The sequence below is a fragment of the Hyaena hyaena genome, unplaced genomic scaffold, assembly GCF_003009895.1.
Source record: "Hyaena hyaena isolate Hyena2069 unplaced genomic scaffold, ASM300989v1 scaffold_13, whole genome shotgun sequence".
NCBI lineage: Eukaryota > Metazoa > Chordata > Mammalia > Carnivora > Hyaenidae > Hyaena > Hyaena hyaena.
This window is the reverse complement of record NW_024080645.1, coordinates 6148332-6170183: the sequence shown is the minus strand read 5'-3', so window position 1 is coordinate 6170183 and position 21852 is coordinate 6148332. Positions and strand designations below refer to the sequence as shown.

At 60.3% G+C, this 21852-nt stretch overlaps 1 protein-coding gene across 10 annotated transcripts in view; it reads left to right on the top strand.

Moving 5' to 3' along the window:
• Positions 1-21852, top strand: part of ARNT2 (aryl hydrocarbon receptor nuclear translocator 2) — a 134771-nt gene that overhangs the window by 48930 nt on the left and 63989 nt on the right. For all 10 annotated transcript variants that reach the window (XR_005532765.1, XM_039257567.1, XM_039257553.1 and 7 more), the window contains exon 6: positions 21705-21807. Coding sequence is in view for 9 of the 10 variants with exons in the window: in XM_039257567.1 (XP_039113498.1) it covers positions 21705-21807 (103 nt within the window). In the remaining variant the exon portion in view is untranslated. The remainder of the gene's footprint in view (positions 1-21704; positions 21808-21852) is intronic.

Sequence of the window (21852 nt, the reverse complement as noted above, 5' to 3'; positions counted from 1 at the left end):
CCCCTCCCCCGTTTTAGGCTGAACGATACCTCAGTGTACATGTGTACCACCTCCGTGTCCGTTTGTCTGTCAGCGGGCCTCGGCATTGCTTCCGTATTTTGGCTGTTGTGACTCAGGCTGCAGTGAACGTGGCGGCAGACACCCCTTCAGGTCGTATCTTGAGTTCTTTGAGGTGTACACGGGACCCGGGAGGGGACTGCTCCTGCGCAGGGCGCACCCTCCGGCCGGCTCTCCTCGTGTAACGGGGGTGTGCGTCAGCAGCCGTGGGCTTCGTGGACCCGTGCAGCCGCACCAGCAGAAATGGCCTCTTCAGGCGTCCCCACAGGCTGCCCAGGACCCGTGCTGCCCACTTCCAGGGGCCAGGGAGCCTCAGCCCGGGGGCGAGGCCGGTCGGTCAGGGAGGGGTGATCCCCTTGGGAAGGCGAGCACCGTCGCTGTAAGGAGGGAGGTTTGTGCAGGCGGCCCAGGAGAGCTGGGCTGTGTGAGGTAGAGGCTGCTCTCACGGGGACGGATGGGGCACACCCTCCTCGGCACGCAGGGTTCTGGGGATCTGGGGACAGGCTTGCGTCAGAGGTGAAGCTCATGGCGGGTGTGGACGAGGAAGGGGTCAGATGAAAGTTCGCGGGTGTGGGACGTGCTTCAGATATTTCCAGTGGACATCAGAGTGACCCAAGCCACGGCCCACACTCCACGGGGCGGGAGGGGGGCAGAGGAGAGGCCCAGGGTTTCCAGGTGATCCTGGAGCCCCAGGGGCTGGGGTTGAGTGGCCGGCAGCACGGGGAGCCGCCTGCCCACCTGAGGGAGCACAGAGGGAGCCAGTTCTTCTCTGTGTCCGTGGCCTTCCCCAAGTACCACCCCTCTCCCGTGGCTGCTAAACTCTGGTGACCTTGATCCTGGGGACCAGAAGGTGGAGACGTCTCATCAGTGAGGTCAGGTACTGTGCCATGTAGGAAGGGCCCAGCTGCCCCACACGTGGGTGTGGACGCGGGTAGCCTGTGGCCCTGACAGAGTGAGGGTGGCACGGCCCATCCCCTCAGTCTGCTTCATTCTTCCTTTGTCCAGAGAACCGGGTCATTTTGGTTCAATACAGTTAGCACAGTGCGGTGGTGGAGACAGATGTGAGCCAAAGCAGAATGAATTCTCCCGCCTCCTGCCTCCTGCCCTGAGCCCTTTCTTCATCCAATTGCTGCTTCAGTCAACCCTCTGCTCACCTGTTCAGCAGATAGCTGTGCACAGCGTGGAAAGGGCCTGTGAGGCACGCCTGCCCTCCCCCGTTACAGACAGGAGTTCCCAGCTGCTGCTGAATGAATGGACCCCGTTTCTAGCTGTTGGGATAATCCAGGGGGAGCGCGGGCCCCGAGGGTCCCTGAGCGCCGTGGCCGGAAAGCCCCTTGTACAGGAGAGCCACCAGTCGCCAGCAGCTGCGATTAAGCATCCCCGTCCCCCGGGAGCCCCGCTGCGGCCCAGAGATGCTTCCAGCCGTGGCTCACCGGATTTGGCCGGCGCTCGTCTGGGCCCAGATAGCAGCTCGGGAGAGCAGGCCGCCAGGGACCCGTGTTGGGTCATCGACCTCTCCGCCTGTTTGCATGAGACGTTCCGGATGGTGTGTGCCTGTCCGGGAGCGAAGAGTCTATGACACACTGGGCGCATTGTGCTTTCACGGCGAGCTAGTACTGTTGTAATGAACTGTTACGTTTTTGTGGCACCTTTTTTTCTTACCCCTTCAGTGGCCCTCAGCCGGGCTGCACATGAGAACTCATCCCGTGGGGACATGTGTCAGACGTACCTGCCCGGATTTGGGGACAATTATTTCGTGAAAGCTCCCTGGGTGGTTGCGATGTACAGGCCTGTGCGGGGGGGGGGGGGGGGGGGGTGGACCCCAGATCACGGGTGAGGAACCAGATGCCTGGAGTCACGGAGAGGGTCCGGGGGCCACGCAGCCTAGGCCGGGCAGGTGCTGCAGCGTGGAGCTCATCTGTGGAGACATCCGGGAGCAAGAAGCCTCGGCAGCCTCGGTGTGGCCGTCCAGGCAGAGTGCTCCTCCCTGGGCCTCTGGGTCCTGCGTGATCTCGGGTGGTGCTTCTCACTGTGTGGCCTCTGGTGTCGCTGCCTGAGCGTCACCTGGGGACCTGTCAGGGAAGGACCCCGAGGCGGAGCTGGGTGGGCCGGGAGTGCGCACCCCCAGCCCCTCCCAGCGGCTCCGGCTGCCTGCCTGCGGGTTGAGGCCACTGGTTCGGGGCTGCGACACCACGCCCCTGGGTCAGGTCCACGTCCATTTGACCTTGTTGGGTTGTTTCATCTGACTGTAACCCTCCTCCTCGGAAAGGCGGGGGCCGTCCTGTTCGCTGTGACCCTCAAGGCCCGTGTTGATCAGCATGGACAGAAAGCCGGGTGGGATCTGAGCTGTGCTCTGTGGGCCTGCGGCACCTGCACTTCCTGGGAGCCTCGTAGGCATGCAGATTCACAGCCCCCGTGAGGGGCTGACTCAGCACCTGCATTTTCATCAGATCCCCAAGGGATGTGTGTGCACAGAATGTCTGAGAAGCCCTGTGCTGAAAACGTCAGCAGGATGTGGCTGGGGCGGGGGAGGGGGGGGGTCCTACAGCTGCGGGAGGTCTCGGCCGGACCGGGTCTCTGGGCAGAGCCGGGAGGTACCAGGCTCTGGGGTTTGCCCCCCCCACCTGCCCGGGGACGCAGTGACAGGCCCGCAGCAGCCCCCGGACATCACTCTGCAAGTCCCCCCACACAGCCTGGGCTCCGGGGTCAGGAGGGGCTGCCCTGTTAGGCACCCCCCGCTGCCGCAGGCGGGAAGAGAGCAGGGACCTGAGGGCGCGCCACTCTGGTGTCCCGGACGACCCAGGCCACTTCCGCGTGATGCCACCAAGCATGGCGCTCATGTCCAGGTCGTGCCCGGGAAAGTGGCCGGCGGCTGTCAGCATTTGGCCTCAGCCGTGCAAGGCAGCTGCGCATCGTCTGGAAGGCTCTGCAGAAGACAGTGAGGATAAGGCCGTGGCCCTCGGCCCTGCGGTGCGGCCCCTCGTGCAGGGAGCTCAGCTCCTTGGCCTCACGGGGGTCTGCGACTATGAAGCCCACCCCTGCCGTGTCCGTTCTGGAAAAAGACGGTCTCTTCCCACGTGTCAGTCACAAAGGAAAGTTCATTAAAACCACACTTGCAAACACACGGCTTATTTTCTCCATGACACCAGCTTCACCCTTGGACCGGAGCCAAGACCCGAAATCCACACACAGCTCAGCAGCCCGTTTCTTGCCTTATTAGGGTAATGAATAAACGTGGCAAAAAAAGAAAAAAGAAAAATTCCTGATTTTATCTGAGTCAGCTATTAGTAGTGTTATTGAGTTTCTGTGTTCGAAAGAGAAATAAAGCGTTTTTGTGGTGAGAAGAGCGTGTTTATTTGACTTAGACTCCAGTGGTGCGGTCAGCTCGCCGGGCCCGGAAGAGGCCTGTGCAGGCAGGTGAGAGGGAGGCTGGGAACCGCAGGCTGGTTATTTTTCGTCCCTTCTCAGCGATGTTGCCGCCGGAAACCGCAGCCGCCTCGGAGCTGTTATCCCAGATGTGCCTTTGGTGCAGCTCAGTTCTTTCCCCGAAGCTTAAATATTTGTACGGCCTCTGTTTGCTTCGCCGCGTACCCAGCGTGCTCGATCGCTCGTGTTTTCTCTCCTACTTTGTGTCGAAAGATATTTCGTGAATCTGGACAGATCTGCGGCTCGGGCTGCTGGGCGCTGCTGGGAGCAGAGGGGCTGTGCACCCATCGCGGGCCCGGCTGCAGGGCCGCGTCCCCGCCGCGCGCTCCAGGGCGGCCCCAGGGTGAGGCTGGGGTGCGCTCGGGTGCAGGGGAGGCAGCTGCGGGGCAGTGGACGGGAGGATTGGCTGGTGCCAGTCACGGTTCACGGCCCCTGACTTTGGGTGAGGACTTGACTCCCTGGGTCTCTGTCTCCTCACCTGTGAACGCAGCGGCGTAGACCTACCCCCTACCGGGCGGCACCGAGGGGACAGTGACCGCGGGGAGGTGCAGAGGGGAGGGATTGAGAACGCTGGAGCTCTCGTTCACCTTTTAATAATTGAAAATTATATTTAAACTCTGGGAATCTTCCGGAGTGTCTGCCCTGCTCTGGCTTGTGTCCCTACACTTCTCAAACGTGCCTCAGTGTCCGGCACTGCAGCCAAGGGAAGATGGAGGACTTGCGCTCTCTCCGTGTTGGCCAGTTATCCTGGGACGCCCCCCCCCCCCCCCCCCCCCCCCCCCCCCCCCCCCCCCCGCCGTGTCTGGAACATCACACGTTCAGGAGGAGGCGGGGAGTGCGCGTGCGCTTACTGTTTTTGTTCTTTTCATTGATGCACGTGTGCGCACATCCGTCCGTCTGTCCACCCAGCACTTCTGTCCGGCGCGCTGACAGCCCTTGTGCAGCACCGTGCCGCGTGCAAGGGATGCACTGAGCAGCGACACGGACGCCGACCGGCTCTCGGGGTCACGGGTTAGCGGTGGAGACAGACACCAGAGAAGAGACCACACAGAACGCACATCGCACTTCAGGATGAGTGTTAAGCAAGAAAAGCTCACGGAGTGTTGAGAACGAATAATATGGATCAGGCTTGTCTGGGGGGTTGGGGAGGGCTCTAGGGAGCGCGTGCGGCCCGGGGGTCCGGGGAGGAGGGGGGGCAGTGGATGCCGGTCCCCAGGGCAGGAAGCACCAGGCCGCCACAGGTGTTTGTGCAGAGCAGTCCCGTGATCCGAGGGCGGAGCAGGGAGCGCGTGGTGGGGGGGGCCAGGCCAGCTGGGGGACGAGGCGGGGGTGCTGACGGTGCGCAGGGGAGGCCACGGGGGCAGGGTGGGCGCTGTCGGTCTGCCGTCCGCACAAACCGGGCAGCTGAGACCCCACGGATGTGCTTTCTCACGGTTCTGGAGGCGGGAGACCCGGGGTCAGAGGTCAGCGCGCCGGGCCCTTCTGTGGGCTCCGCGGGAGACACGGCCCCGGGCCTCCTCCCGGGCCTCTGCTGGCGGCCGCGGTCCTGAGCCTCCCCCGCTGTGGACCTCCCTGCATCTCTGCCTCAGTCACGCCGCACGGTCCCCGTGTCTCTGTGTCCAGACTTCCCCCTTCTCGTGAGCGCCCGTCCCTAATCTAGTCCAGCATCAGTTCACCCGTTTCTGCGTGAGGCCACGTCCGCAGGTTCCGCGTCTGTGCAGCGATGTCGGGCGCGTGTGGCCCTGATGGCGGGTGTGGATGGCTCTGCGGGAGCACAGCCGCTCGCTGTGGTTTTCTCCACCCAAACCACGTTAAGAAAGCCGATCGTCGGGGCCCTTGGGGACCTTTCTCGCTGTCCCACGTTGTCACTGACCCACTTCTGCTGCTGTAATGAGTTTAGCGGGCGGGCGGGAGGCACCCCCGTGGCCCCAGCTTGCTGTGTCCCGTCCGGCTGCCAAACCCACCCCCTCCGCAGACGCGTTTGCCTTAGCCGCCGGGTCCCTGTGGGCGCATCCGCCCGTTTTCGCAGACCCACGAGGCTGCAGGCCGCGCTCCGTGTTGCTGGGCGCACCGCGAGCCGCCAGGAGCAGGTCGCCGGGCCCCTCCCTGCCCTTGCACCTGCTGCTCCCTGTTCGGGCGTCATGGAGGGCGACCTGCGTCGTGTCACCTCCGCCTGGGTCTCCCGCCCCCGCCCCCCCCCTCCAGCTGCACCTGCGGACGCTGCTCCTCCCCGGCCGGTGGGGTAGGCGGCCCGAGGGGCGCAGACAGCACGCTTTCTCCCTGCTTCTCCGTGCCTCCCGGAGCTGCGGGGCCTGGAGCGGCCACCCACCCGCCCTGGGCCTCGAATCTCCCAGAAGCGCTCCTCTTCTGGCTTCTCCTGCCTCCAGCCCCCCGCCTGCCTGCCTTCCGACTCGACTCGGTGTCTGATGCCCGGGTCCTGCCTCGGGCCGGACTGCACTTGGCTCTGTCTTCGTGGACAGAAGCAGGGCCAGAGCAAGGTGGGAGGTGGCCGCAGCCAGCTGAGGGCACGTCCACAGGAGGCAGGCGGGGTGCGGGCATGCCTGAGGCGGGGGCAGGCGGTGGACAGCGGGTGGCCTCCAGCCGGGGACGTATTCCGCGGTCACAAGGACCTGGCCCGCCCAGGCCGGCTCTGCCGGTCTTCAGGGGACAGAGTAGTTTCGGGGTGTAGCAGACGTCGGCCGGCTGGTGCCCGGCCCTGTGTCTGGGTGTCCCGAGGTGTCCCTTGTAGCTGGACGCTGACGCCCTGGTGTGGCACCCCGTCCCCATCACCGGGCCCAGACTCCTTTCTCTTCCTGTCCTTGCCTCCCACGCCTGGGCAGCTACCCTGTGTGGTGCAGAGTAACAGCCCGTTCGGGAAGGGGGTCGGAAACCCAGCGTGCTGGGCTTTGTGGGGCTTTTCCATTCGCCCTGGAGCACGCGTCTGCAGAAGTGACGGGTGTGCGCAGCCTCCTTCATGCAGGGGCTGGCGGGGAGGCCACCGCGGCTGTGAGGCCCGTGTTCCCTGCGCCCCGCACGTGGGTGAGGCGAGCTGTGCTGTGCTCAGTCAGGAAGCTGCAGGAGAAAGGGCTCGGGGGGCGCGTGGTCCCCCGGGGCGGAGAGGCACCTGCCGGGTCCCAGGAGCAGGGAGTCGGTCCTGATAAAGGAGCGACGAGGTTAAGTTCTCTCGAACGGGCCCCCGTCCGTATTTCCCACCCCTATAAACGCGTGTGCATGGGACTTGGGTTGGGAACCCTCCATCTTGCTCTAAAGCCACGCGGAGATGTCACCGCCTGGGCGAACCGTTGCTGCGTCCCTTTGTGACGCTGCGGGCCACTTCCAGATCTGTTCCCTCCATTCCCGTTTCTGCAGCGGGCTTTTCCGGAAACAAGGAACGTGGCAGTAGTGCTTGCAGTACAGCAGCTCTGTTAGTGTTTTAAACTCCCAGCCCCTAAAACAGGTCCTCAGTTCCGTGCACATCGGAAGTTTGCTGGCTCATTTCAAGCTTCCTGTGATCCAACCCATTTCTCTGCCTTTGACCCTGTTGTGGTAAAGGCCAGGCATCTGTAACGTTGAGAACTCTTGCAACCCAGCGTGTCCCCCATGGGGAAAAACCCCATAAAATGGAAGAATACAGCCCCATCTGTTCTTTAGCAGGACAGACATTTCTGCAAGATCAAAATAAAAAAGAAACAAAATGTTAACAACGTCATCAGTTAGCAACACAGTTGAAAACCAGCCTCAGGAGCCCTGAAACCCCCTGGTGAGCCTGGAATTTGTAACCAAGAATCTTTTGTCCTAGTTTGTCCTCCTGGGAGGCTCAACAAGTAAATAGACAAAGATCCACCCCCCCACCCATAACAGGAAACTAACAAAAATAACTGTGAGTCTTATCGTTCTAGGCAGATAGAACTATTTCCAGTTACTTTAGGACAAATGTGGAGATTTCATTTCGGATTGCTTGCTCATGGACGATGCAGGTTTTACTAATATTCTCACGTGACGCCCTATTTTGTGATGCTTTGGTTAAAAATAACTGAGTTGCACAAACTCCAGCAGGATCAAGAGAATTAAAATAGTTTCCTTTAGTTTCACCAAAAAAAGAGACACGTTTCCCTCTGAGCTGTCATGACTCACACCAACAAACGGTTAAATAAAAATGCACGTACAGCAGCGATCTTTCCTGTTTATTGCTCTCTCAGTAGAAGCTAATTGAGGCAAACATCTGCATTCACTTTTCCTTTTATTTTTGTAGATTCTTTTCTTATGCACCAACGCAGGGCCTCGCCTGCCAGCCGTTTACTCAGGCAGCGATCCACCGACAGACGGGTTTCAGTTTTCCCCTTTCTGGTGATGACATAAATTAGTCTCAAATGAGCTATTTACAATGTCATTCTTTAACCTTGAATCGAGTGCACACGTTCCGAGGGCCTAGAATCAGAAGAGCTCCGTGCTGTGGGGACCTCAGAGCCCCCACAGGCCAGCTCTTCTCGGGGCCACGGAAGTGCCCACGTGGCCCCGGGTGGAATGTGCCGTGCCCGAGCCCCCGTGGCCGTGTCAGGAGGCAGCCCTGGCTGCCGTGGAATGATAGGCTCGTGCTCAGCTCGAAGCCCCCTCGGTCACCCCTCCTCTGGGCTCCGCAGCCCGGCTGATGCTGTGGGAGGGACTGGGCGTCTGCAGGCACCTCACAGCGTGCACACGTGCAAACTCACCTGTGCCCCGGCGGCAGCAGGGCCTGGGAACCAGAGCTGCCATGCGTTTGGGTCCCGGTTTTACCCCAGACCACCTAGGCGGTCGTAAAGAAGGCAGGCTTTCTCCCTGGGAGCCTGGGTCCCCTCGGGGTCGGCGTGAGGCTGGACGGCCCCCAGACGCTGCGCCAGGATCTCCGTCAGTGCGTTCCTTGTGCAGGCAGCCTCTGTCTCCGGTCGAGTCCCTAGACGGCAAGCCTGGACGGGGGTCTGCGCACACGCTCGGGGGGAGAGAGCCCTTGGGGGGGGGGGGCTGTAGGAGGAGAAGTGCGGGAGGGAGGAGGGCCCGGCCAAGGCGCGGCTCACGAAGGTCTGGCCTCAGGCTGTTGCCACGGAGCGTGGGAGGGAAGGATGCATAGTCTGTCCCACGGGAGGCAGGAGAGCTGGCCTGGAGGGGTGGCCGCACTCCCAGGCGGCCTCAGGCCGGTGGCTTCACAAGAAGGTGCCCGAGTGAGCCGTGGGCTGAAGCGCCGTAGGCAGCTGGGGCGGCGCTGTGCCAGTCACGTGGGTACGAGGGCCCAGGGGACGGGCTGGGGTCAGCGGTGGCCGTGGTAGCCCTGAAGGACGGTCCACGTGACCCCTGGGCTCGCCCACGGGAGCAGCGGAGGCTTGGGGGCTGGGGCAGGACCCCCCACGGGCCCTCCTCTCAGGACTGCCGGCTCCCAGGGCTTGACCATCGGGTCTCTGGACGAAGGGGACGAAGCGGCAAGCGCTTATGGGGGCACATCCAGTCTTGATCTCATCTCAGTGTTGCTTGTTGGGACACATGTCCCCATGCCTGACACGTGGTGGAGCCGTGGGTATGGCTGGGGGAGAGCACACACAAGACGGCCCGCAGTACAGTGAACCCAGGGCTAAAGTAGTGATGTGCTCAGGGCGTGGTGTCAAGAGGCTTTGAGCACAGCGGCAGGGAACCCTAATTCTATGTTGGAAGTGGTGGGGGAACCGGGTAAAGGCTCTCTGAACAGGTGATGGTCATACGGGTTAGAAGGGTGTGGATCCAGATGAGCGATTTGTAGTGCCTGGGGGCATCGAGAACTTTCCTAGCCTCGGGGGTGATACGTGCAAAGGCCCTGTGGCAGGGAAGGCTGGGGAGGTGACCAGGACCTTGGCCTGTGATGAAGGGGAGGCCAGGCTGGTAACAGCCACGGAGGACCACACGGCACCCCGAATTTAGTCAGAGCCTGAGTAGAGGCACCTCAAAGGATGCCACGGGATCTGATTTGCATCTTTATGCATAAAGACTTCTCTGGTGCCACGGACAAAATAGTGTTGTTGTGGGTTTTTGGTTGTTTTGTTTTTGTTTTGGGAATCCAAGAAGAAAGGGAACAAGCGTTTACACACTACAGAAGTCACTTCCCAACTGTTTCTTATTAATCCTCAAGACCAGCCTTTGGTTTGGTTTGGTTTGGGCGTGTGGATGTCTGACCGTCCCGGCACCTTCGTTGGAAAGGACGTCCGTCCATCAGCGGGGCGTCCTTGCTCCTCAGCCGAAAGTCACTTGTCTCCATGTGGACGGGTCTGTGTCTGGACCCTGAGCTGGCCGGCTGGTCCCGTTGTTTGTAACCAGTTCTGCGGCGTCCGGCTTCCTGCGGCTTCCTGTGAGATCGGGTCCTGTTAGTCAGTCTACTCTCCTTCCTTTCCAGGGTTATTTTGGCTCCCAGGTCCTGTGCGTGAGCGATGGAATCCGCTTGCCCGATCCGGTGGGAGTTTGGTTGGGGTGACCTCGCGTCTACACATCAGTCTGGTAGTGAGTCTTCGGACCCACGCACTCAGTGTCCCTCTGTTAGCGTGGTTCTCTGTTAATTTCCTCGAGTGTTATTTTGGCGTCGTCAGTGTATGGCTCTCACATCCGTCACATTTATCTGGAAGCATTTTGTACTTCGTATGCCGACGGGGACGGTATTTTTTATTTAAGTTTCTAGTTCACTGGTAGAATATGGAAATAGAAGTCTTTCTTCTTGCCTGCTTGCACTGTCTCAGACCTTTATCACACACAGAGTCTAACGTGGAACAGAAGTGGTGAGAGCAGACGTCGTTGTCTTTTTCTTGATTACACAAAGAATTCAGTCTCTCGTCCTTTTTAAAAAATGTTTTAAGGATTATTTTGTTAATTTTGAGAGAGATACAGAGTGTGAGCAGGAGAGGGACAGAGAAGAGGGAGACACGGCATCCATAGCAGGTTCCAGGCTCTGAGCTGTCCGCACAGAGCCCGACGTGGGGCTTGAGCCCACGAGCTGTGAGATCACGACCTGAGCCGTGTCAGCCGGTGGCTAACCCACCGAGCCGCCCAGGCGCCCCCAGTCTTTCATCCTTAAGGTGTTAAGCCAGCTTATGTTTTTTATAGTCATACATTATCAGCTTAAGTAAGTTCCCTTCTGGTCAAAGTTTGCTTAGTGTTTTATTAGGAATGGATGTTGGATTTTGTCAGGTATCTTGGTGGCATCGACTGTGATGACAATGTGGTATTTCTCTTTTAGTTTGTTCTTATGGTGAATTACATGGTTTGAGTTTTTTAAAGTGAAGCCGACCTTTCGTTCCTGAGATAAACCGCACTTGGAAAGGGATGTTGTTGGATTTGACCAGCTAACGTTCTGTGTCAGGATTCTTGCAGGGGTGTTTGTGAGGGGTGTGGGCCTGTGGTTTTCTCTGCTATTTTGAATCCACTGTCTTCTCCTTGGTGTTGACTCATGCGAGAAACTCCGTGTTGTTCTCATCTCTGTCCCCAGTACAAAATACCTCTTTTTATCCGGCTGGCTTTAAGGTTTTTCTCTTTGGAACTGGTGTTGAACGTGGGATTACAGCTTGCCTCGTATGGCTTCCTCATGTTTATTGTACTTGGTGTCCATTTAGTTACTTTCATCTTTGGGCTTACGGTTTTCATCATATTTATAAGAAGTATCAGCTTTTCGTTCTGCACGCATTTTTTTCTCTGTTCCCATCTTTCCCTCCTGTTTCTCGGGCACCAGCTACACACATATTAGATGGAGAGAGCTCTCCCACGGTTCACGGATGCTCTTTTCATTTCCTTAAATCCTTTTGATCTCTGTGTATTTCACTTTAAATACTTCTTTTTGCTCTGTGTTTTGAACTAACTCTGATTAGTTCACTAATCTCTTTTTCCAAAACATCTCATCTGCCTTTAATCCCATCTTGTGTATGTTCCATCGGAGACAGTTGGGGTTTCGTGTCCAGAATTCAGTTTTTTGCTCTTCCTTCTAACCTTCCCGTGGGCGCTTTCCTAGACCTCAGGTGGTTCCTCACATGCATGAGCCCGTCGGTAGCCTGGTGCTGGCTCCAGGGGACCCTGCAGAGCTCTGGGGTCCCCTGCGGGCACCTCCCGCCCTGCTTCTCCGTCCTGTCTCCCAGGTGCACACCCTCCACTCAGCTGGCTCAGTCGGGCCCCGTCCCCTGAGCGGCAGCTTGGGGTGCCCTCCAGGGGTCCCGTGGGGGACCCATGGCCTCGCCTCACCTGGTTACCCTCTCTCATGGGTCACCGTCCTTTGCTGCCCGACATCCAATGTTTTGAGCACTGTTGTTCTAAATGTTTGGTCGATTGCTTGATTGTTTCAGAGGGAAGGTGCTCTGTCGGGACTAGAAGTCAAGTCCCTGTACTGTGTCCCCTGTGTCCCTCGCTCTGGGCTCCTTTCTGTGGCTCCTTTTCTCCTGCCTTTCTCTCCAGTGTTGGCTGTTCACCCATCACACTGCCCTCCTCTCTCCTCCTTCTCCGACTCCGGGACGATTTCTCAGAGCTGCTTCTAGTTTCATGACTGAGCGACTCTCATTTGGGCTTCTGTCCTGAAGTCATGTTTTTCACCTAAAAGCAATCTTTCCTGGTCTCAGGTCATTCTCTTCTGTTTAAGAAGGACCCTGCGCACACCACCAAGATTGGGTGTCTCGATGGGGCCCGCGTCCCTGGACTGTGTTTCTTTGGGGGGGGGGTGGTATTTGCTCCAATTTTTCAGGTCCTGTCCTTCTTGCTGTGTATTGAATCTCTCTCTGCGTTAGGCTTACCTTCCCCTTCATCACCTTTTTCTTCTTTCTCTGTTCCTAATGTGTGTGAAGAGCTCCAATTGTCTGGGTCAGTGTATTTCTTTGAAACTTAATTTTTCTAGATTGGGGCTGGGTTGTCGGGGTGGAGCTAGGTGGCTGCCGCGGGCCAGGGTGGTGTGCGCTGGGGGTGGCCACCCGAGGCCAAGGCCGGGGTGGGGGGCATCCCTGTGCCCTTCCCCGCCTTATTCCCCCTTCCCCAGCAGCCTTCCTCCTTCCTCCTCTTCACCAGGCAGGCTGGCTGCTGGGAGTTCAGGTGACCCGAGAGCTGTGGCCCCGCCCCCAGCCCAGGCCCCGCCCCCCAGCCCAGGCCCCAGGGGCTCCTGTGCTTCCCGACTCCCTGGTCTTTCTGCTCCTGGGGTTTGGAGGCTCCCCTTACGGGAACCTGTTATCTCCTTCCCAGACAGTCCCTTCCTTGGTATTTGTGGAACCACAAGGCGGCTCCCGTTCGCCCCCATCCCTTCCTACGAGCCCCGTTCCGGCAAGAGCCCCTCCGTGTGTCTGTTCAAGGCCCTTTACACTGGTTTTCTGCATGGATGCAGATTCTTGTGGCTGTTTTTGTATTTTTTGATAATTTCATTAGCAATTTGCAGGGAAGGCAAGGCGTGACCTGGAACTGCCTTCTGGAACACGACGTGTCAGCCTCGGCCCCTCCCCCACCCAGGCGGCCTTTCCACAGCCAGGGAGGGAGGAGGCTTCATCTTTTACCATTCCAAGGAAAGCCCCAGGCCTGCATTGCTGGCATTTTTGGAGCATGATACCCCGAGAGGAATGTGTTTCTTTACAGCGCGCCCAGCGTATTCTAAACAGGACGGGGCATTTGCACCGTTGTCCGCAGATTAAATAGCAGGAGAGGTACCAGCTGGGGCTGGCGGGGGGACGAGGGTGGCCCCGGGGGCAGTGTGGGTTTGGAATGAACAGTGGAGCTCCGGTGGTTGGCGTCAGGCCTGGAATGTGGCCACTGGGGAAAGTTCCGAGCGGGGGGCTGTTGGGAGGCCGTGGGAAGCTGGTCCGTGGCAGAGGTGGTGTGGCCGTCCCCCACCGAGGGTCTCTGCCTCGCCCTGTGTTCATCCTGCCCTTGTCACTGCATGGGACGTCACCTCTGTGACGCTCTGTGCACGATGGCGGGCCGCCCGCCCCTTGGCCAGCCAGCAGCTCCTTACAGCCTTCCCCAGATGGCAGGCTCGGGGACAGAGAGGGGGTTGACGCACAGTCAGACCCCCGGGCAGAAGGGCTTCCTGTGAGCGTCTGAGGGGCCTCAGCCCCTGTCACCAGCCCTAGTCGTGGGTCCCTTTGTGCTTCGTTGCTGTCCCGTGGCCGTGAGCTAAGTCCTAACCCAGAGGAGGGCTGGTTCCCGCGGGCCTGTCCTGCTCCCTGGAAACGCTTCCCTCGCGGGCCGTCCTCCGTGAACATGGTCGTGCCTCCCAGCGTCCCTCCCTGCGGACTGGCTGGGACGCTCCGTCCCTGAGGCCGGGCGTCTCTCTCTCCCTCTCTCAGAGACGGGCGGCATCAAGTATTAATGCTAGTCTTACAAGCGTTTGCTTCTAAAATCTAAATTATTGACAGTCTCATATTTAAAATACAAGCCATCCAAATTTCCAGACGGTTCTGCGTTTGCGGTGTGGGGTGGCCCTCGTGAAGCAAGGCACCCTCACGATGCACTGTCACCAATGCCAGGGACGCCTGGGGCTCAGAAGCACATTTCCTGAAGGTCAGGAGTCCCTGGCCGTCCAGCCTCTTGGGGAACGACCGCGGGCGCCCTGACGGCACGGCTGCCCCGCGGCCCCGCCAGCCCAGCCCTTCTGGGCGGCCCCTCTCGGGCTGAGCTCCAGCTGCACGGACTTCGGCCTGTTCTCGGACCCCCGTCCCCACAACCCCCACGTGCCCTCCCGTGACAGTACGGTCTCGGAGGAGGCAGTCTGCTGCCCTGTGTGGTCCGTCGCCTTCACCCGGTGGCGGGGCTGTCTTCTGTGGTCCGCGTCTGCCGGAAGGCAGCACATGCCGCCCCCTGCTCCCTCCCCGCTCGGGCCCTGCCAGGGTCTGGTGGGGGAGGGGAGTGCGGCTCAGCCTGCAGCTCAAGCTGGGGGAGGGGGTGCCCTCAGATGCCGCTCTTCAACCACGTGTCCCCTCTTACCAAAGCCCCTTCCGGTCTCCGGTGCCCGTGTCCCTAGTGGCTGGATGGTTGTGGACGGGCCAGCGCGGCACCCGTAGCCTTCCCTGCCTGGGAACCTAGATGCGTGTTGGACTGAACAACCACGGGGTGGGGCTGCTGAGGGGCCTGAGAACATCCTGCCCGCCAGCCCCCCCCCCATCGGTGCTCCTGAGGCGGGTGCCTGTTGTTGACCTCCAGGGTCACCGACTCCGGGAACAGAGACGGCCCCGGGCTGGGCATCTCCATGTGCCCCCAGGTGGCCCTGTTGAGGGTCACGGCAGAGGCACGTTCACAGGCTCCTCAAGGCCCCCAGCTCCTGGTTGTTCGGCCAGTGGTGCCTCCGGCTTCTGCTGGGAAGGGATTTGACTGCAGCAAGTCAAGCCCCGGGTCAGTGGACCTTCAGAAATGGAGATGATCCGAGTAGGTCTGATCCAGTCAGGTGAGCTGTTAGAGAAGGAAAAATTCAGTGGGGCTGGGGACAGAAGGCCGGGTCAGGGGCTCCAAGCACAGAAAGGGCTCCGGGAACCGTTGCTGGCTCTGAACGTGGAGGCGGCTGAGCCCGGCGGCCTGTGGGTGGCCTCCTGAGAGGGACCCTCTTGAAGGCCGGCCGGGAATCGGGCCCCTTGGTCCCACAGCTGCAAGGAACCGAATCCACCAGGAACGTGAGCAAGCCCAGACTGGGGTCCCTCTCCAGAACGCCGGATAAGTGCCAGCTCAGCTGGCACCCGGATCTTGGCCTCGCGGGGCCCTGAGCGGAGAACCCAGTCCAGCCGACCTGGGACTTGGACCCGAGAACCGTGGGCGAATACGTGGCTGTTGTTTTAAGCATCTGGGTTTGCGGTAACGAGCCTCACGGCAGTAGAGACAGATACGGGTGCCATTCCGCTGAGGGCTGCCGCTTCCCTGGGCCGTGGGGGCTTCCCGGAGAGGGGCAGGGCCCCTGCCTGAGCAGCTCACAGCCCGTGTCGCCATCACGTGACTGGACGTAGCGTGTGTTCTCGACGGGGGACGTGGGGAGCAGAGAGGCTTCCTTTCCAGAGCAAGAACTGAAGACGGAGGCTCTCTGGACTGTGTTTCATCCTGTGACCTCACCTTTGTGCCCACCTCCCGGTGTGCGGGTCTGCGTCAGGTCAGCCCGCCGTGGCCCGGGCCAGGCAGCATGAGGGCTGGCCAGCAAATGGGGTCTCTGACTCCAGCTGGGCGTTACCCCCCCCCCCCCGGGCCCCCAGACTGCAGTGAGCCTGTTCCCTTGTGAGCCTGTCCGGCTGAACCAGGGACCGCTGCTGACACACCAGGCCCTCCGAGGGGCTTTGGGAGAACTGGCCCCCCCGCCGAGGACGAGAGGGGCACTTGTGTAGAAGAAGCAGAGGGGCCCGAGTGACCGGCAGGAGGGCTGGGTGGCCTCGAGTCCAGCCGAACTGCCCAGCAGTCGCGGGGTGGGACCCAGTCTCGCTCCGGTTCCCTCTGCTGTTGCCTCGTGAAGAGGGGCCATCGTCCAACCCCGCGCACCTGGAGACTGAAAGCGACACTCTCCTAGTAACTGTGCGGGGACAGGAAGTCCCCGGGCAGCGTCGGCCTGGGCAGCGGGCGCTCTTCTCAGATCCCGACGAGGAGGCCAGTCTTGGCTGAGTCGTCTGGTGTCTCTGGGCCTCACTTTGCCTCGGGGACCACGCGGCTGGGTCCCGCGAGCAGGGGGTGGTGGGGAGTCTGTGCCCGGGGCCCCGTGAGGGGCCGAGCTGCTCACGGGGAATTTAGGAACAACAACGGCGCCTCCCTTAAGTCAGTCTGCTTCCTACTATTGCCAGTAGTTCCTGGACGTGCGGGCGGCACAGACAGGACTCCCCCGGGGCCGGCCCCTCCCGGCGCCCTTCCCCCGCCCGTGGGCATCGCTGTGAGCCGGCTCCTGGGCTGTGGAGCGGGTGTCCAGGGCTCGCACGCACAAATGCTCCACCGTGCCCGGCCCTTAGGAAAAGCCTCGGTAACACTTCGTCCCTTTCCTTCCCCTTCTGTCAAGGCCGCAGAAGGTGGCATCCGTCTGGGCTGTTTGGTCGCCGGAGACGGAGGCAGGTGTTCAAAGGCAGGGTCTGTTGGCCCCGAAGACTCGGACGCCGCGCCGCCGCTCTCGCCAAGCAGTGCGGTCGCTGCTCTCTGGGCCGTTCCGGGGCGCGGGGCCGGTCCTCCGTGAGGCTGGGGCCGTGGGGGCTGCAAGTGCTGCGCTCGGGGGCCTGAGAACCAGGAAGAGGACCGGAGGGAAGGGAACCGCGCGGGGAGCGGGAGGCTCCGTCCACACGGCTGGCGCCCTGGGGTTCGTTCCCGAGCAGACGCCGCGGGCGCTGCTGGGACTCCCGGGGGGGGGGGGGCTTGTGCGCGCGGCTGCTGACGTGGCCGGCACAGCCGTTGCGAACAAGGAAGGACACGCTGCCACTGGCACAGCAAAGTCCCGTCCGGCCTCCGGTCCCCCTTCCCGGAGGCCACACGTCCTTGGAACAACATCAAATAGTGTCCGTCTGGGGCCATCGCTTTGCCTTTGTTCCCAACAATTTCCCCTTGTTTTCCTCCTTTGCTATCTTGGTTTTTCTTCTCTTTAAACCAAGATAAGATGTTTCCAGTTTTCTTAAGGATTCTTTTGATGCAGTTAGTCCAATTTCTATTTGTATTTCTGTGGGAGCCTGGGGAGCCGCTTTATGAGCACAGAACCTTCTTTTGTGATCCTGTCCAAGACAAACTTCTGATTCTGCTGTTTGTTGTTATTTTTACAACGCTACTGCTGATCTAAATAATACTTAAAACTTAGCTCACTGGAAAGAAACCATTACAGAAGGACCCTTTGCCTGGGGAGAGCGGTGCTCTGTCATTGGAGTCCGTGATCATTCTTCCAAAGTAGGAGCTGGCAAATGGTTTTTGTCGAGGATCAGGTAGTTGGTGTGAGTCTAGCGGTGTCTTTCACAAGCACTCTGGTCTGGCACTGTAGCGTGAGAGCAGCCATGGATGGCTGTGGCCATGGTCCAGTACGTATTTATTTATTTATTTATTTATTTTAACGTTTACTCATTGTTGAGAGACAGAGACAGAGCATGAGTGGGGCGGGGGGCGGGGGGGGGTGGTGGAGGGAGACACAGAATCTGAAGCAGCTCCAGGCTCCGAGCTGCCAACACAGAGCCAGACGTGGGGCTCGAATCCATGAACCGTGAGCCGACGTCAGATGCTTAACCGACTGAGCCACCCAGGCGCCCCAGATCCAGTAAATATTTAAATAACAGATAGTGAGCCCCTTTGGGGTCAAGTATCACCGTTGCCAAGTCCTGTTCTAAAGTCTTTATGGTTTAGACTTTGAAAAATCATCATTAAAAAGCCCGAGATGTGCTGTAATTTCTGTCCGTTTCACGGTCCGCGGTGTGCTCAGAGCCTAGACTAGACCGGGTGTTGTTTGGACAGCCCATTGTCATTGCGGGCGGGAACACCATTCTCGGGAACCTGTCCTGACGTGGAGTGGGTAACTGTTTCTTCCCAGTCACTGGCAACAGCATTATTGGCACGTGGGAAACCTGGGAATCCCATCGTGTCCGATCGGAAACCGTCTACTCAAAATGATGCTGTAGGGCCTTTCAAATAACATTTCTGCTTACGTTTTTAGGAGTTTATGTTGTGACAGAGGTGGAAAAGTAAAGGCCATGGAGCCTCAAGTAATTAAAAGGAAGAGCAGACATGCACACAAAAAGTTTCATGGAAATAGGCCCAAACATTAATCATGTTTTCCAGGAAGATTGGGGTTTTTGCTGTGGTATGTGTGTATTTGATTTTTCCAAGAGGCCACTTTAGATTTAGAGTAAAAGCATTTTAAGAGGAAAACAAGTCGTCCTTCAACCTTTTAGCCTGAGTTAGTGGTCTGAGCTGTATTCTAGAACCTCCCAGAATGCCCTCTTCCTCAGAGAAAGCCAGGAGGCAGGGGTTGGGCTGACCGGGAGAGGCTCCCCGCCCCCGACACTGTCACCTTGGGGCTCCCAGGGAGGCCACATGGGGCTGCCAGGCACTGACGCTCTCGTTCTTAAAGGGGATTGACTGACCTCCCACGTGTAAGTCTTCAGATCTTCACGTAACCTTCAGAGCGGGTGCGTCTGATCCCGCCTCCCCCTGCGCGTGCCCCACAGCCCCACCTGCGGTCCCTGCTGCCTCCTTCTGGAACGGGCTATGCTGTCAACTCCAGAATTGTTCTCCTTTGTGCCCCGAATCTAGAAAAGCATGTGCTCCCGCAGCTGCCGGTGGTGGGAGGTTGCTGGGGCCTCTTCGCAACCTGGCCGCAGAGTCACGTGGGCCCTGCTTGCCCTGAGGATGGACTCACCCCACGGGGGTCATCACTTCCGTACGGCCCTGACGATGTAGGGGTTTGCCTGTTACAGAGTGGGCATTCGGGAGGGCACTGTGGAGGAGAGGCTGGGAGGGGAGCGGGACACAGGGCATGGGTGAGGGGTGCCGAGATGAGAGGCGGCCACGGGGCAGGCCGTGGTCCGTGGTGGGCCTACCCAGCAACAGCTTTGTGGGGTGGGTCCTCCGGCCCCAGGAGCCGGTTGGCCTCTGGAAGGGTTCTGCCTCCACCTGGTTTGTGCTCTGAGGAGCCATTTGCCTCCATACGTCTCTGCTGCCTCCAAATTTGTCAAAAATCCCGTTTTACAGACAGCCTTGCAGGAACACCCACTGTATAAAGTGAAGCTCGCTTTCCTCCCGCGGGGCCCGGAAGGGGGCTCACTGTGCCGAGGAAACTGGAGAGAAGCACAGAGAAATAAACGTGGGAGCAGTTGTCTCCTGGGGTCATGACAGCAGATCATGGAAATGTGTTTTTTCATTTCCTCACACTGCACGGCTCATGTGTTCCGCAGCTGTGATTTATTTTCAGAGCGCGCTCTGGAATTTGACAGACACTCGTGCTGGCCTGGCTCACGGCTGAAACCGTTGCCATTTGGTTGATGATAAAGCAAGTGACAATTTACACCGAAAACAGTCCCAAAAAGAAACAGTCTGTGAGTGAGACAGACAGGTGTCAAACCCGGCCCCCCCCCCAGACTCCAGGGGCTCCTAGCAGCCTGGGGGGCGGGCCTCTCGATGGGGCCGAATTCTGGAGGACACGTCCTGCCCGCAGGTGCAGGGCTGTGTGAGCTCGACCGGATTGCTGGTGTCCGCACGGGGCCCTTCACCCTGCAGAGCTGGTCCCCTGGGAAGCAGAGGCTGGAGTGTCCCTGCCGCCTCGGGGTGCTGGGGACGGTGGGGGGGCACCTGGTCCGGCCCCAAGTACCAGCTGGCTCTGGTCCGGGGAGACAGGGCCCCCAGGTGCTGGGGGGACGGGAGGTGACCACCCTGTGCTATACACGCTCTCTGTCCGGAGCAGTGAGCCCGCTCCAAGGGGTCTTCTTCAAGGTCCCTTTGATTCTAAGAGATAGAAACCCATTCAGCTATTTATTGCAAAGGGGCGGGGCTCTGGTCACGCTTTTACACTTAACTCTGCTTCCTTTTTGTTTGTAGCATTTATCCCCATCTGACAATCGTCCCTTCCCTCCGTTCTATTCTCTTTGATTTTGCTGTGTTTACTTTCTAGATTATAATGGCTTCTGTCTGTCTGACTCTGTGCTTATGTTGGTGCCTAGCATGTTGGAGGCAATTAGTAAATATGTATTAAATGATGGCAAGGTGCCCCCCAGGGTAAGTTGTTACAAATGGGAGATCATTGGGCAGAGGGAACGAGGGGCTGGGGGGAGGCCAGAGCCTCAGGACCCGGAGCAGCGCGTGGGGACAGACGGGGACGGTGAGTTGCTCTGAGCCGGGGCGGGATTGGGGCGATGGGGGGAGGGCACACAGGGGTCCGGCAGGTGCAGCCCGAGAGGCCAGCAGAGGCCAGATGCGGGGGCCGCTTCACAGAGGGCTGCAGGACTCGGACTTTACCGGGGGTCAGTAGCGGGGAGCATGAAAGGTTTCCCGGGGGTGGGACGTGGAGTCTGCCAGGAACCTCACGCCTAGCGTGTGCCTCGCGGGTGCGGGCCACACGTGATCACCATCCTCCTGAGCGCGAGGTCTCAGGCCTCCCTTCCGCGGAAACGGACGAGCAGACAGAGCGAGCACAGGGCAGCAAAGCTGAGGGCCGGCTCCGCGAGTATAGGGCCAGGCCGTTCTGTGTTTGCAGTGGAGGCTGGTGCGGGGTGCGGCCAGGCCGGCCGGGGAGCAGGGAGCTCAGGGCGTCGGGACACACGCGCTGGAAGGGCACAGGCCAGGGGCGAGCGCCAGGCAGGCGGCTGGGAACGCCAGCGCGTTCCCTATTCTGTATTTAACGCCGAGCCACACTCAGCCGTTGGCCCGTGGGGTCACCCCAGCTGTTGGAGGGCCAGGCTCCTCCGCGCCTCCTTTTACAGGGGAAGACGCCGGGCCGCGGACGCGTGGGGTAGCGCACCCGGAGGAGGCGGGGTCGAAAGCAAGGTCCGTGCCCCCCGCCCTGGCCATGCGGCTTGAGCGGCCGGGTCGGGGTGGCGCCGGTGACCCAGACGGGGCCTGCGGGGGGCGGGGCAGTTTGGAGTCCGGCTGGCAGTCAGGTGTGTGCGGTCTACACAGCTGGGGCCGTGGGACGGGTGCCCCGACAGACAGGATGCTGGAAGCTGGGAGCCAGCGAGTCTCAGTTGAGGGAAGGCGGGTGGGGGTGCGGGGGGAGGAGATGGAGAGACAGATGGGGGTGCAGGGGGAGGTGGGGAAAGGCTCCCACATGGCTTCTGCAGTTCTGACCGGGATTTTCCCTCTGGTGGTGCGTTTGCTGGCGTTGGGGAGGAGGGAGGGGGTGGTGGCCTCGGGCTGGGGCGGGGGTCGGAGGGGCTGGTGCTGGAGGCGGGGTGCAGAGGCGGTCATCTGGGCCGTGGGTGAAGCTGGCAGGGGTGCAGGGTGGCGGGAGAGACGCCGGCCCCGCTGGGGTCCCGGGGGCGAGGGCCGGAAGGAGAGGACCGGAGGCCACGGGCAGCGGCTGCCGGGGCAGCAGGGACCCTGGCAAACGTGTCTGAAGTGGCGGGGAGAAGGCACGTTGGAATGACCCGGTGGTGGCACCGGCAGCAGGTGTAGACGGCCCTCGGAGGACACGCGCTCCGAATCGGAGGGCTCGTGGCTCCGCGCGATCCCGGCACAGAACGCTGGGGGTCCCAGGGCGGTCTGTGCGGCCCGTGCGCCCCGTTCGCAGAGCGGCGGGAGGCAGCCCCCCGCTGCGCCCTCGCCGGGGCGGAGGCTTACGCCCGCGTCCCTGTCTCGCTTAGGCCGGATCCTGGACCTGAAGACGGGGACGGTGAAGAAGGAGGGGCAGCAGTCGTCCATGAGGATGTGCATGGGCTCGCGGCGCTCCTTCATCTGCAGGATGAGGTCTGTGCGGGCCGGGGGGGCCGTGGGGGCCGTGGGGGGCTGGGG